Raw genomic sequence first — 14,746 nt, 5'->3', positions numbered from 1 at the left:
AAAAAAAAAAAAAAGAAATTCTCATTTACATAAAACTATCATAACTCTATATTCTAGAGCTTTTAACAAATTCTGACCTAAAACATTTAAGTCCTTAGTATCTTTCAGACATTGTTTTAGAGGCCTAGGTATAGTATTTCATTTTTTTTCTCAACACTGCCCTGTGAGGTAGGTGTTACAGCTCCAAGTTTTTAGTTGGGAAATGAGCCTAAGAAGACCAAATATTTTACCCAAGTCTGGGCAAATCTTGGGATTCAAACCTGAATCTAACCTTCAAATTCTTCATTCTTAGGACACATTATAATGTTTGTTTTCTTTTACTAATTTCATTTACGTATTGCTGCATAACAAACCCAACTCAGTGGCTTAAAGCAACAGTCACTCCTTTTGACCCTTGCACCTGCACTTTGGGCAGGGTTAAGTGGGGGGGCTGATCTCCACGCCACATGGCCACAGTCAGCTGGGGAAGCTCAAAGGGGTGAAGCTCTACTGCTAAGATGGCTCATTCTCCTTGTTGGCAAGGTGGTGCTGGCTGTGGCCTCCTTTCCATAGGGGTCCCTCCATGGGGAAGTAAGGTTCTAAAAATCAGTGTTTCAACGGACAGAAAGTGGAAGTGGCCAATCTCTGAATGCCTGGGCCCCAAATCTGGTACACTGACACCTCTCCTGTAGTCTATCAGCCCAGATTCAAGGGGAAAAGTCATAGACCCCACCTCTTAATAAGAGAGCCCCAAATTTTGAGGGCCACATTGCAAAACCCTAAATTTCCAGCACGGCAGTGATTTCACTAAATTGTGAAGTCCCTCAATTTATGAATGCTCTTATTCTTTTTTCGGTAAAACCTCCAAATGGTAGCTTCTCAGAGGAGAGAAAGTTTGGATCTTTCTTTTTCCTACGTACTCTTATTGTTACTGAAATCTTTCTGTGAAAAGATTTAGACTTCTGAATTAAAAAAAACTGGGCTTTAAAATGAATTTGTTATTTTCAATTCTACTTTTTAGTGTTCATAGAAGATTCTTTTTTTTTTTAAGCATTTGATAATTTTGGTTAACTTTCCTTATCACACAGTGACTTCAGTAGTTTCTGAATTCCATTTTAATTAGAGTCTTCTAGAATATCATCAACTAAGTGTGATTTTTTCTGAAGCTACTCTACTTAGCAACAAACTCATATGCAGGCTCCACTCCTGTAAGTAGATTTTTCAGTCTGTTTTACAGTTTCAACACATTCTTCTCCCTTTAGAAAGCTGTGATTTTACCAGTTCTGTCATCTGGGCAAGGAAATTTCTCACCAGTTATTTCTTGGGCACAATTTTCTTATTTTTCTCTGAGTTGTCTTCTCTGCTTTGGCTAAATGAAACAGAACAAAAGCCTTCTCTCTCTTGTTTACACGGCTCCATTCCTCTACCCCCAGTGCCTGTAGTCACATATACACAGCAAACATAAGGATACAGACCAGTGTTCATTCCACAGCAGACATTACTAATCACTGCTCTTTTCCACTGAGCCTGAATATAGCCCCACAGCTTTCTCTCCCAAGTATTCTAAGCACTGTCACCAATTCAGAAGTGAGACTTACCCGACTTCCAGGATATGTCCTATTCTCTCCTTCTGGAACATTTCTTTTCCAACTATGACAATTAAGTATTTCTCATCTTTCAAATATTGCTCTAAATTCCTTAGTCTAACTGAATAACCATTTCTGGCTTCTGCATCCATCCTCTGGCATATCTGAAACCACAGCTCCTGCCTTCCGTAGTGGTGGCCGGTCCCACTCTCTGGGCCCAACAGTAACTTTAACCAAAAAATGTTTAGCATTATTTCTGCCCCAATCCTCTGGGACTCAGGGTCATAACACCCAGGGTGCAGTTTTGGCCTTGGGTTCTAATCCCAACAGCAGATTTGTACGTTGTCCCAGGGCCTCCATCCTCCCTTAGGACTAGGGGCTGGGACCCTATTGCTTTTGCTAGACACTTTCTGCTGCCCTACTCTCCTTCGCAAGTCCCCACTTCAGAATGGGAACTCCGTGCTCAAGACATTCAGGCTCCGTATCTGCTGAAGCTCCTTCAATTTTGATCTAAGTAAACCCTAGTAACTCTTCTGACACTCAAATAAATTAAACACATTTCAGCCCAGGCTTTGCTCACTCACCGGGTAACCCTTTAGATTCTATCAGGCTCCTTGGTATCAAATGCTTTCCCTTTCAAAAGCTGTGCCTTCCCTTGGATCTGGACTCTTTCTTCTTACATGTGGGCAGGACCAGTTCCCCACTAGCCACCCTTCAACAGTAGACAGTGGACTTTTAGGTCTGATTCTTCTCAGTCTTTCCCTTTTGGCTAAATTTGAACAGCTCATGCCAGACTGGGATAGCAGATACAACCCGATTCCAATTATTCCAGTCAGCCTTTGTATATGAACATCCCTTTCACAACTGCACTGTCTGTAGATTTTATAGTTGTGTTTGTCCTGCCTCTTAGATGTGTGAGCCTAAAGAATAAAGACAGCAGTACATACTGTTATTTTTACTCCCTTTGTAACTGGGTTGTAATACCAATCAATTCAGTGTTTGCTTGTGCACAATGGGTATCTAATAAATACTGCAGTTGATGCTAAGAATAAAATCTGAGGGAGACATTGTGTGGCAAGAAACTCTTTGAATGACACCGTATGTAATAGATCATATTAAATATTATGAGGGAAATGCTTTCAATTTTGTGGTTTCATCCGAGTTGAATTCTGTAATACTCTAGGAATAAGACTCCTGACATCTGTGCTCTGCTCTTTGAGTGTGCCATGTCACAGTCTTTGAAATATTTTGGATCGAAAATGAGATTTCAAGGAAGTACTTCATTAGAAGGGGGTATTATTCTCTTTGAATTGCATCCAAGCTGCAGTTTTTCATCTTTTTAATAACTTTCTATCATGTATCTCTCTTTTCTAATTATACATTAGCCAACACACTTTAATTTGTAGAATGAATCCTGTTTGGTTTCAACAAAAATTGCAATGGAAGCTAAAGCTTTGAAGAAGTGATGCAAGAGTGTCTTTAATATCACATTTCCTTCTAGATTGACTGCATATCTCAGTACCTACGTATGCTTTTGAGCCACTGCTTTTACATTTATTTAAATAACACAACCATTATAAGCAAAACTTTAAAAAAATTGAGTTGAGCTTTAAGCTGCCTGGTTTATTATAGTTGCTTTATGTTTATAAACAGATTATCTTTCATGTCTGAATGCTGGTATTACAGATCTTCTGCAGCTGCCTTGGATAGGAATTCATCAATGCTTAAGCTCAAAGTTGGTTGCTTTTTGACATTCTCTTCCTGTATCCATGAAATACATATTGCCATTTCGTTCTTGCCAGGAATTTCTCAACAAAATGGAACTTTTAGTATTTCAACAAATGTTGATATTCCCAGCCTAACTTTTTTAAACTTTTAAGTTCAGGGGTACAAGTGCAGGTTGGTTACACAGGTAAATGTGTGTCATGGAGGTTTGTTTACAGATTGCTTCATCACCCAACTATTAAGCATAATACCCATAATACCCAGTTATTCCTCTTGGTCCTTTCCCTCCTCCCAGCCTCCACCCTCCAAAAGGCCCCAGTGTGTGTTGTTCCCCTCTATGGATCCACGTGTTCTCATCATTTAGCTCCCACTTATAAGTGAGAACACGTGGTATTTCGTTTTCTGTTACTGTGTTAGTTTGCTAAGGATGGATTAAAAAAAAACAAACCTAAGGCTTACTTTAGCAAACCTAATTACTTCCTGTTACTCTGTAGAATATCATCATTTGTCATTTTAGAAGGTACTTAAGAGTTTTTACTTTTTTAATTTTCCAATTATCTATTGCTGCATATCAATCTACTTCAAAACACAGTGGCTTTAAACAACTTATTTCTAGAGAAATACATGACTTTCCCCAAGGCTGTGCTGAACACTTACCTTACAAATGTATTCTGATACTGAATATCTGATACATGTATATCATTCCTATTATTTTTAGTAGCTTGTATCTCACTGTCTTCTTTATATAAGACTGTGGGCTGTGGTGTAATGAGGACCTCCTGGACCCTCTTTACCTCCTCATTTAACCTTCCCAGAACTGGAAAGTACGGAAGAAGAAACCAGGCAATCTCTGCCCACCTGCTCACTCCTACCCCTTGGGACCTGACCTGTCCTGGGGAGCATGGCTTCACTTTATCCTCCAGGCTCCTTATTTTATGGAGTAGGCCACAGGATGGAGGGTCTCTGGAGGTCCACCACCTCCAGTGAGTGGCCGGAAGAATATCTAATTCTGCTTTTTAGTATTAGGATGCATGAAAGCATTCTCCATTATCTTTATCAGGAAAAATGGTGATATTCTGATCCTCTATCTGGAAACTCTTGAGTCTTTTTTTCGGAAACTGATTTTCAGTTAGTTAAGGACTTGAGAGGGGAAGAAGGGTGCTACTTACTGAGTTATTCCCAGTCTTCAACAACACATAGTAATAATGACAATAATTATTAACACTTGTTGAGTACTTACTATAATATTTGCAAGGCCACTGGGTCATGCTCTTGTTATCTCACATAATCTAATTATGACAAAAGGAGGTCAAAGAAACTGCAAAAGCCTAATGGGGGGGTTATGGTAATTTTTAGTCAGCCACTAGTAATTCCTCCCTTCCCTGTATGCACACACCTATTCTCACATTAATACATTTTCTCCCCACCTTGAATCTAGACTAGCCTGATAACTTGCATTGATGACAGAATGTAGCAAAATAAACATTCTGGGACTTCCAAGCCCAGGCCTTAAGAGGAGGGGCAGCTTCCATTTCCTTTCTCTGAGAAAGTCAATTCCCTATAATGAATCTTGGGCTGGACCCCCAAGAGATAGGAGAAAAGCTAGAGATGAAGAAAGGACCCTCATGGAGGATAACAGGGATGCCAGACATGTAAATAAAGCTCCCTTGGACCTTCCAGCTCAGCCAAGTCTAGGCTTAGTTGACAGCAGCTGAACAAGTGACTCAATTCAATATCCCATGGAACAGAAGAACCACACAGCCAAGCCTTGCCTAAAATATAAACCACCGAATTGTGAGAAATAAATCATTGTTTTAAGCCACTCAGGTTTGGGGTGGGTTGATATACAGCAATAGATAACTGAAACAGAAATAAAATACAAACTTTCACACACCTTTTCAATGGCAAATGGTATCATTGCTCTGATACACACTGCTTACAAAAGAATTTTAAAAGATCTATAAGCTGATTTTGTAGGCTGCAAAGACATGTATATAGTTTATCTTTATAGTCCAAATCATCCTTTATTTCAAATTTCATAAGAGAGCCACCTTCAAGGGGAAAATGATAATATCACGTCAAGACATCAGTTCTTCTATTCAAAATGATAAAAGGTTTTTGCTGAATGATAAAGACTATTTCTTTGTAATCCCTGTGGAGATCTCATCATCACTCTGCCTCATACTTGATTATCACGCAGAACAGTTTCCATACCCTAGCTCTATTCATTTGTCTGGGGAGCCCTACTAACCCTTCACTCTGACCCCCCCCCACCAACCCCGAGTTCGTTTACATAACCTCCTTGGTGCTCCTTTAATGCTCTATTCATATCATTAGCACAGTGCTTGTCACATATATATTATTTATGCAGACACCATAAGAGCAGAGACCTAGTCTGTTTTGTTCACTTTTCTGTATGCTAAGCACCAGAACAGCACTCCTTATAGAGTAGTTGCTTCATGAATATTTACTGGTTGAGTGAGTGAATGCGTTTGCTTCCCCCTGGCTAGATACTATCGTTTGGTGTTGATTATTCATTATCTCTTCCTTCCATTATCTATCTCCCTTGTACTGTAGGGGCTGAAAGCCTGAAGTTCCTAGACTTGCTTATTGCCAGGGTCCAAATGCAATTTTGCTTCTACCAAAGGGATGCACCTGCATATGATCTGGAGGACTAAGTTCCTCCACCAGCAGTCATAGTGGCTAACATGCAGGTTTCAGCAAATGTGTTTCTGCAGAGGCTGAGCAGCTACCCGGTACCCAGGGGCAGCTGTGACACCTGCAGTGGCTTCTACAGTTTCCTGCTCTCTGGGTGGTAGCTTTGGCAACATGAACTAAATCCCAGTGGTGCCCCTGACTTTTGCTCATCCAAACCCTGTAATAATTTTGGAAGCACCTAATTCCATGAAAGATCTAGGGTAGTTTTTATTTCACTACAGTCATGTGCCACATAATGGTATTCCAGTTAAGAATGAACCACATCGATAACAGTGGTCTCATAAGATTATAATACTGTATTGTTACAGTGTGTTTACTCTGTTTATTTATTGAGATGGAGTCTCTGCCACCTAGGCTGGAGTGCAGTGGTGTGATCCCAGCTCACTGTAGCCTCTGTTTCCCAGGTTCAGGTGATTCTTCTGCCTCAGTCTTCCAAGTAGCTAGGATTATAGGCGCCCACCACCATGCTTGGCTAATTTTTGTATTTTTAGTAGAGACAGGGTTTCACCATGTTGGCCAGGCTGGTCTCGAACTCCTGACCTCAAGTGATCCACTCACCTTGGCCTCCCAAAGTGCTGGGATTACAGGTGTGAGCCACTGCGTCCAGTCAACAGTACCTTTACTATGTTTAAGTATGTCTAGATACAGAAATACTTATTCTTGTGGTACAATTGCCTATTCAGTGTTCAGTATTCAGTACAATAACATGTTATACAGGTTTGTAGGCTAGGAACAATAGACTATACCATATAGCCTATGTGTAAACAATGTCATCTAGGTTTGTGTGAGTACACTCTATGATGTTCATACAATGACAGAAGTGACTAATAACACATTTCCCAGAGCATATCCCTGTTATTAAGCAAGGCATGACTGTACTGAGTTCTAATTCAAATGCCTCCATAGACTGCATTCCTTGAGGGCAGGACATATTTATATTTGCTTATGCATAGCTGCACAGTGTCTGGATCATAGAATGTAATAAAGATAATAATGATAGAAATAGCATATATTTAATATTTACTATGTGCCCAGTACGATCCTAAATGCCTTCCATCTATTTATTAGCTTATGTAATCTATTCAATAGCTCTGTGAGACAGGTGCTGTCATTGTCTTCTTTTACAAATTAGGAAATTGAAAACAAAGAAACAACTTCCTCAAGAAGTCACAGCATTAAATAGTAGATTGAGAATTTAAATGCAGGAAACCTGGCTCCCAAGTCTAGCTATATATATCTGTATCCAATAATTTCTCTGCTTGAATAATGTCTGCTTCAGGACTTAGAAGATACAGCCACTAAAATTTTAGAACTCATTTACTATAAATGTCCTATGTGCATTTATCATAATATAGCAACTCAGTATATTCCCCTTTACAACTTAGTTTTTAAAGATGTTCTTGTATCAAAATGGCTGTGTATATATGTATGTATATATATACACATATATGCTTTTTGCTGTATTTTTTCTACTACTCATAAAGACAATAAAAAGGGAGCCACAGAAATAAACAGGATAGTAGGAAAAGTAAGAATAATAGTGGTGAAGAATACTGCTAGGTTTCACGTGAATTTCTCAGTGCAGGCATTTCTGCCTTTTGCGTGAGAAAGCAAGCTCAAAGTTGTAGCAAATAAGTCCATGTACACATATAAAGGGAAAATGTGTCTCTTGCTGTTGTATGAACATCTGATCATCAACACTGTGGACAAGAGTTCACAACCATCAAAAATGACCATCGCAGAAATCTGAGTGGGTAGAAAAATGCATAAAGGTAAGTGTTAGAATATCTTTTTCTCCACTCCAGATCTTTTTGCATGCAGAGGGCAATGCACTAGTGTAGGATGCTGTCGATTACTCCTTAGAGGAGGAGAAGTGTCTAAATCTGATGGCTACAGTTGGAAGGAAAATCTGACAGTAGCCCAGCCTCTGCTTTCTTTCTTGTAAATAAAAGTGCCATTCTCTTCTACTCCTCCATCTGTTAATGTTTAAAGGGATCTACTCTGTTCGTGGGCCAGGGAGAGTGGTCTGTGCGCTGCCCACTGCTGACAGTGACTGGGGGTGGAGCCTAATTCTTGGGTTCAACAATGGGAAACTCCCTTGCCTAGAGTTAAAACCAGAGTCTCCAAGAAAAGTCCATATCTTTCACCTGCAATTCCAAAAATCTCCAAAGCTTTGAAAATAAAAGATTTTCCCCAATCCATCTGGTAACAAAACCTGAAATAACCTGAGTCCTTGATGGCCAAACCTGACCTTGACTGAAACAAAGCTACTTACAATCTGTATCACTCCATTTGGAGCTTTGCTATTTGATGCAATAGCCACGTGTGTCTATTTAAATTCAAATCCATTAAAATTATATAAAATTAAAAATTTTTATTCTTAGTCATACTAGCCACATTTCAAATGCTCAGTAGCCCTATGTGGCTAGCACTACTGTATCAGATAGACATTTCCAGCATCACAGAAAATTCTGTATAACACTGACTTGGAGTGAACTCCTGTTTCCATATACACCTATTCATATCCGACATGAATTGTTACCCCAGACCCCACATATCAGACAGTATATAAGTATTTTTCCCCCAAATCTTAAAGAGATTCCAAAAATCACAACTGGCCCAGAAGATCACAGATAAAGGATTGGAGACCTGTGTCAGTTTTCATTAGTAATAAATGTGATATTTTGGTCTTCCTTCCATGTTAAGACTACCTTTCCATAAATTGATAAAGAATCAAGACAGAGAAGAGGAAGACCTTTACACTCTAATAACGGACAGAATCACGCAGGTTCCTTTCATCTCCATATGCATGGGCTATTTAGGCTAATCACGGTAAAGGATTTTATGTGGGTTTTAAAATCATCTTTCCAAGGAGCCATGAGTGCTATTCTGGCAGAAATACAGTAGCTAAATGACTAGAAAACTTCCAAGGATTGATAAAGATGTCACAGATGGAATTTCTATGTTGGGTGGGAGGTGAAACTAGATGAAAGCCCATCCACTTAAGAAAATCTGGGATAATGCTATCGCCTCCCCCACATGGGTCCTTCTCCAGCATCTTCCATGTGGTGGGGACTAGTCAGAGGCAGATACACTTCTGGACAAGAATGTGTCAGAGTCCAGCACATTCTGAAATTTCCTTGAATGCCTAGGGTTACCTCTTGGTGGGAACAAAGTGGGTCAGCACAGCCATGTTCCCTGCCAGCTTGGCTTGGAATCTGACAGCCAGAAGATGCTGGACAGCACTTATCCCCTATACCTAGATTATTGTCTTGTCCACATGGTATAAGGTATTTCACAGAGATCTGTCAGGAGCCTAGGCTGGCCAAAGAATACCAAGAGAAGTGTTTTCAGGGTCCTATAGGCTCCACCTGTTTCGCTCTGCTATATGAATTCAGGCAAGTGGTATAATTTGATACAGCCTCAGTAATCTCATCTGTAGAATGGGAGGAACACCCCTGGTCCACTACTCTCAGAGGGTTGCGGATAGAAATCAAAACTAAAATATTGAAGGAACTAATATATGGGAAAGTATTTTTTTCATTCTAAAGAAATTCTATTCATTCTATTATCTACTTCATTCTATTATCTTCATTACTGATGGGGAAATTCCACACAAGTCTTATAAAGCAATACATATTAAAACAATACTCTAAGTAAAATCCTTGCTTGATTCTCAGAGTATTGCTGTGAGTTCAACACAAAGCAGCTTTTATTTAGAAGGTAAATCGGATTTCTGCTTGTAAAGGAAAGCATGAGATAATGTTCTTTGTCTTAATTTGACAGTAGAGAGGCTCTTCAGTATTGGCCAAGAATCTAATATTGGATCGTACCAAAACACAAGCATTTGCTTTCTTAATTGCATCCATAAAGATCCCACGGTCAAGTGCTGCCTTCTGACAGAGCATTAACCAAGATTTTAAGGCTTCACGTTCAGATCATTAAAAATGCCCATCTGTCTTTTTTATTTAATATGCCATCAGTTCTTCAGTTTGGATAGAATCTGAGGTCCTGCCCCTATTGAAACTTCCCAGGTAAGCTTCACATTTCTGTTTGTTTGTTAAGATCCTTGGGGAAGCTGTCCACCTCACGCAGTAGCCAAGGGGCATGACTGGCTCCTCCCTCCTGTTTGCTCTCCTAGGGCTAATCTATGCTAAAGCTTTTATTTCAAGAAACTGGGGAATTTGAAGAATCATACGGACAGACCTAAGAAAAATGACATTAACCTTGAGTACTAACTCGATGGTAAGCTAATAATATGAGTTCGGTATCGGTTTCATCCTAGAAATTGCATATTTACACAGCAAGAAAAAAATCAACTACACACGATGTTAACGGAATTTTTATTGTATTTTAGAAGCAGCATGTTTAAAGACAAAGAGTGATTTAGCTGGCTTCACATCAGCAGATTGAAACACTTTTCATACGACTTTTTTTCCAAAGCTCAGAACTAAAAATGTCTAGCATTTAACATTTTCTAACTTAATTCTCTTACTTAAAAATGTTCTAGCAATATTTTAAAGAACCAACCCTGAACAACTTAAGTTGCAGCTTTCCTTAAATAGGCTGAATATCTCATTTTTTCCCCTTAAATCCAGATTTAGGTACAAATCCTAGAAGACATCTTTGAGATAGAATGATTTTTTGAGAGTGTACTATATCATTCTAAAAGCCTTCTTAATTAAGTTCTTTGAAAGTGAGCTGTAAACTGATAAAAGGACAGTCATGCTAGTTCCCGAAAAGCATATTGTCTTCCTAATACTAATTAGTGCATGTTATCTTTTTGATCCTCTCCCCAGCTCCTTTCTTATAATGTAAGCTTTACCTAAGACTTGTGCTAGTGCAATCCCCTCCCCCGCCGAAATGATAATTTTCTAGAAAGTTACTTTTGTTGGTCGTCTCTGAATGCTTTCCCAAGAAACCAGAACATTGGGTTTTCTTATATCCAATGACTGTTTGAATGTGGACTTTTCTCTTTTACTTTTTTAGACCCAAGGTTTGTTAGAACGCAGAAAACGTTAATTCTCAAATCTCTCACCTCTATCAGTCTCCTATAGACTCATAGCCAAATATTTGTTTCTCCTAGAAAAAAGCAATTTCTGCAGTTTTATCCGGCCCCAAATATATCCTTCCTTTCCCTATCCCCGACTTAACTGGGAATGAAATCTAACCTTGAGGACTGAGGACTGGAAGGTCAAGTGATAAGCCAGGATTTGACCGCCCAGCATTCAACCTCTGTGGTTGTGAACGCAACAAGAAATCAACAAGTTTTTTTCATGGAGTGCCTACCAGGTGCCTTAAGCAGGAACATGACTGAGCAGGCCAGGTTCTAGATCCAGGAGACCCAGCCCTGTGACCCAACTGAGGAGACGAGCTCATCCTGCACGCTCCGCCGCGAAGCCTGTTCAGGACCCACAGCGCGTGTCCCCCTCGACCTCCGGTTCACGAAAGTCTGCTTGGCCCCTGCAAAGGGCACCTTCGCACCTGCAGGAGGAGAGTCTCAAAGAACTCACCTCGCCTCAGCCGCAAAAAGTGGCCAAGAAGGGAGCCTCCATTCAGGAACCCGCCTCGGGGAGGAGAGCTACTGTTCTGCGTCTGCGGTCATCTAGGAGAAGAACCCGCTTAAAAAAAAAAAAAAAAAAAGAAAGAAAAAAGAAAAAAAAAAGGAGGTGGTGGTAGCGGCGGCAGAATGGAGCTTCCAGAAGGGCCTGCTAATGCCTTGGCTGTTTCTTGGATCGACCCAGGGGAATAACCCGGGGTGGAGAATGGGTGTCCTAATAGAAGTGAGCAGGCAAAACCGGCCAGAAAGGGGAGAAGAAAAGTGATTCAAATTAAATTCCCACGCGCTCAGGGCGGCCACGGCTTTAGCTGGAGGAAGGGAGCGCAGGGCGCACCGGGCTGCGGGATGGACACACACTCTCCCGCTCCCGCAGCGCTGACGGACAGAAGGACGGACGGGGAAACCCGAGCGAGGGACGTACCTTCAGGGTTGGCGCTGATGAAGACCCGCACGCTGCGGCCAGCGGGCACGAGGTGAGAGGGCAGGGCCGTGAGGTTCCCAGAGAAAGCCGCCCGCCGGAGCGCAGAGTCCCGGGGACAGGGCAGCTTGGTGCCCGCGCCGGCCGGCCACATCGCCCTCTGGGAGGAACAGCCACGGGTTCCTGCCCGCGGCTCCGCGGAACAGCCGGGTCGATCTCTGCAGGCGGCGCGGCTCAGAGCCGCTCCGAGCCCGAAGTGCCTGTGGCGAGCTCCGTGGTGCACAGCACCCGCCGGCGGGGAGCGGCCATACGGACCCTCGGGCCCCTTTCGCGGCGGTCTCCTGCCCCTCTGGGCCTCCGCCTTCGCTCGCTGCCAGGGCTCAGAGCAGCAGCCGGCTGGAGCGGGAGGTCAGCGTGGCGGCGGCTACGCGCGCAGCGCCCGTTTGCGCCGGGAAGCGCCGGCGGCCATCTCCCCGCCCGCGCCCGCCGTGGGAGGAGGGGGCCGCCAGGCGGCGGGAACCGTGCGAGCGACGAGAGCAGATGAAACTTTATTTGCAAGAAGGCGTCCCGACTTTATCCGAGCCCGCCTCTCTCGCGCGCAGAAATAACCTGCAGCTTAAAGGATGGCTGGGACTTGGGCGCCGGGGTCTCGGGGCTGCGCAGGGGCCTCCAGGTCTCCTCTGTGGACTAGCCGAGTGTTCCTGGCCGCCTCCTTGGTAGAGTAAAGAAATCAATTAGCCTGAGATTCTACTACGCCCCCTCCAACTCTTCTAAAGGTCACACAAGCCCTGAGAATTTTCGGGAATCCACACGCGCGGGCGTCTGAGCGTCCCTGCCCAAGTGCAGGGAATCCAGCCTCAAAGTTCGAGGCACATAACCCCAAGCCGGGCCCGGACAGTTTGAAGCATCGAGTCTCTGGCGTCCTGAAGGGAGGGTCACTTCATCCCTATCTCTAGTGGCGCAGGTGGCAGCGTCCTGCCGCTCTCCTTACTCCCCACGCGCGTCTGAGCGGGGTTTTTATAGCCAACCTGCCCCGTTCACGTGCTTCTCCCCGCGCGGTCCCAAAACCTTTCCGGGAGCGGATCTCCGCGGGGAGGCTCCTCCGAGGTCTCTAAGGCCCCTAGGGGGGCTTTCTGCTGCCCTCGAGGCGCATTCACCGGCTGTTCTGCCCGCTGGGCGGCTCCCGGCCCGTCGGCCGCAAGGTTGCCAGAGCCCCGCGCGGCCAGTAACGCACCTGGGCCGGGCGAGAGGGTCTGGGTTCTCCGAGCGCCACCCTGAGCAACGTTCCGCAAAGGGCAGGTGGCGGTGGATTGGGACCGGGGTGCGAGAAATCAGAGCTGGCTGTGGGCAGCAGCTTCTTGTGTGCGCTTCAGCCGCTTTTCCAAGTCAGCACAACGCTTGGGTCTGCTCCACCTGAGGCTGATCCAGGGCAGCCACAGCGGACTTGGGGCGGTCCTCTGGTTCTGGGCTCAAGGTGAATGGCGCAGGGGTCCAGTCCACGCCCTAGGTGACGTGAAATTCAGAGGGACCCAGACGTAAAATCGCCTTCTCCCATCCACTCCGCTGCACCCATGGAAATAGTGTATAAGCCAGGACAGGAACGAAGACCTTGTAAAATAAGGTGTAATTATGTTGAAGGCCAAGGGCGCCGGGGGAAGGGACTGTTTGTAGCCTTAACTGCAATTTAGTCTCCAAATCACTTATTCTGGGCTTTTGAGCAGGAAAACCTATCTTTTAGGGAGGAAGAACAGTTTTTCCAAATCTTTGAGATTGGGGATGGGGTGGGCGGGCACAGAGTGCGACAGTTCAGGTGCAAGTGTTCTCCTCTTGCCTGGATGCTCCTAATCTAAACCGCCCTGCCTCCTCTGGGCCTGCACTTCCTCTGGGGCCTGCTGGTGGCAGTGAAGTCCTATGCACTGCTGTTTATTTTGTTACTCCACCCCAGCCCCAACGCACACGTTCTGGGGTAACCTCTTTGGAAGAACTGGGTCTCTAGGTTTGTAAGGCTGCCTCTCCACTCCTGAGAACCAGGGGGCAGACAGCAGCAGTTCTTACTTTGTGATACTTTGATGCAACCTGTAAAGAAGCCCTGAACATACCCAGCTATTTAATTGATTCAATTTCCTCATTCCAGCCTCATTTTCGGGTGGAAATGTTCTCCAGCAGGAAGGGGATCCCTGAAAGATCCTCTATTGTCTCAAGAGTTATGGACTGAGAGCTGTGGAAAGGTCGTGAATATCCAGTGTCTAATGCATATCATCGTGTATGAATATACAGTATCTATTACCGGAGAAAAGAGCTAGGATCCCTTTATGCCTGATCTCAATGTTGTTTACAAAAGATTGATAACAAGATGCCAGACTGTCAGGAACCTGTCTTCCTGCCTTTCTTTTTTCCCTTCTTCGTTTCTCTCTTCTTAGAAATAGGAGTAGTGTTTGTGTCTTCTGACCTTTGCTTCAAACCTAAAAGTGTTGCATTTTCTTTGGATGACTTTGGGATTTTTGGCAGCCTCTATAACCTAATTAACTGTTCTAGACAGGCAGAAGTTTAGCATCTGCCAGTTTCGCTGCAGACCAAGACTGCAGAGGAGAGAGAATTTTACATTGTCTGTGGGCCATGCTGTAAAAGGCTCTCTGCACAGCCAGTGTTGCCTCAGCCAGAGAGGCTACTGTCTGTGGAGTATTCTACCTAAGGAGGATACCAATTGCTCACCTCCCTTAACACACAGACACACACGCATACACATGTACATGCAAAAAC

General features: G+C 43.6%; 1 protein-coding gene across 1 annotated transcript in view; it reads right to left on the bottom strand.

Moving 5' to 3' along the window:
- Window positions 1-12,309, bottom strand: part of NWD2 (NACHT and WD repeat domain containing 2) — a 205,533-nt gene extending 193,224 nt beyond the window's left edge. Inside the window, exon 1 of the mRNA XM_032273768.1 lies at window positions 11,990-12,309. Within this exon, the coding sequence (XP_032129659.1) occupies window positions 11,990-12,140 (151 nt within the window). The 5' untranslated portion in view covers window positions 12,141-12,309. The remainder of the gene's footprint in view (window positions 1-11,989) is intronic.
- Between the last annotated feature and the right edge of the window lie 2,437 nt (window positions 12,310-14,746).

This window comes from Sapajus apella, unplaced genomic scaffold (genome assembly GCF_009761245.1).
Source record: "Sapajus apella isolate SASKATOON/1434 unplaced genomic scaffold, GSC_monkey_1.0 scaffold5, whole genome shotgun sequence".
Lineage (NCBI taxonomy): Eukaryota > Metazoa > Chordata > Mammalia > Primates > Cebidae > Sapajus > Sapajus apella.
The sequence above is the reverse complement of the archived record's forward strand: the minus strand, read 5'-3'. Positions and strand labels throughout refer to the sequence as shown.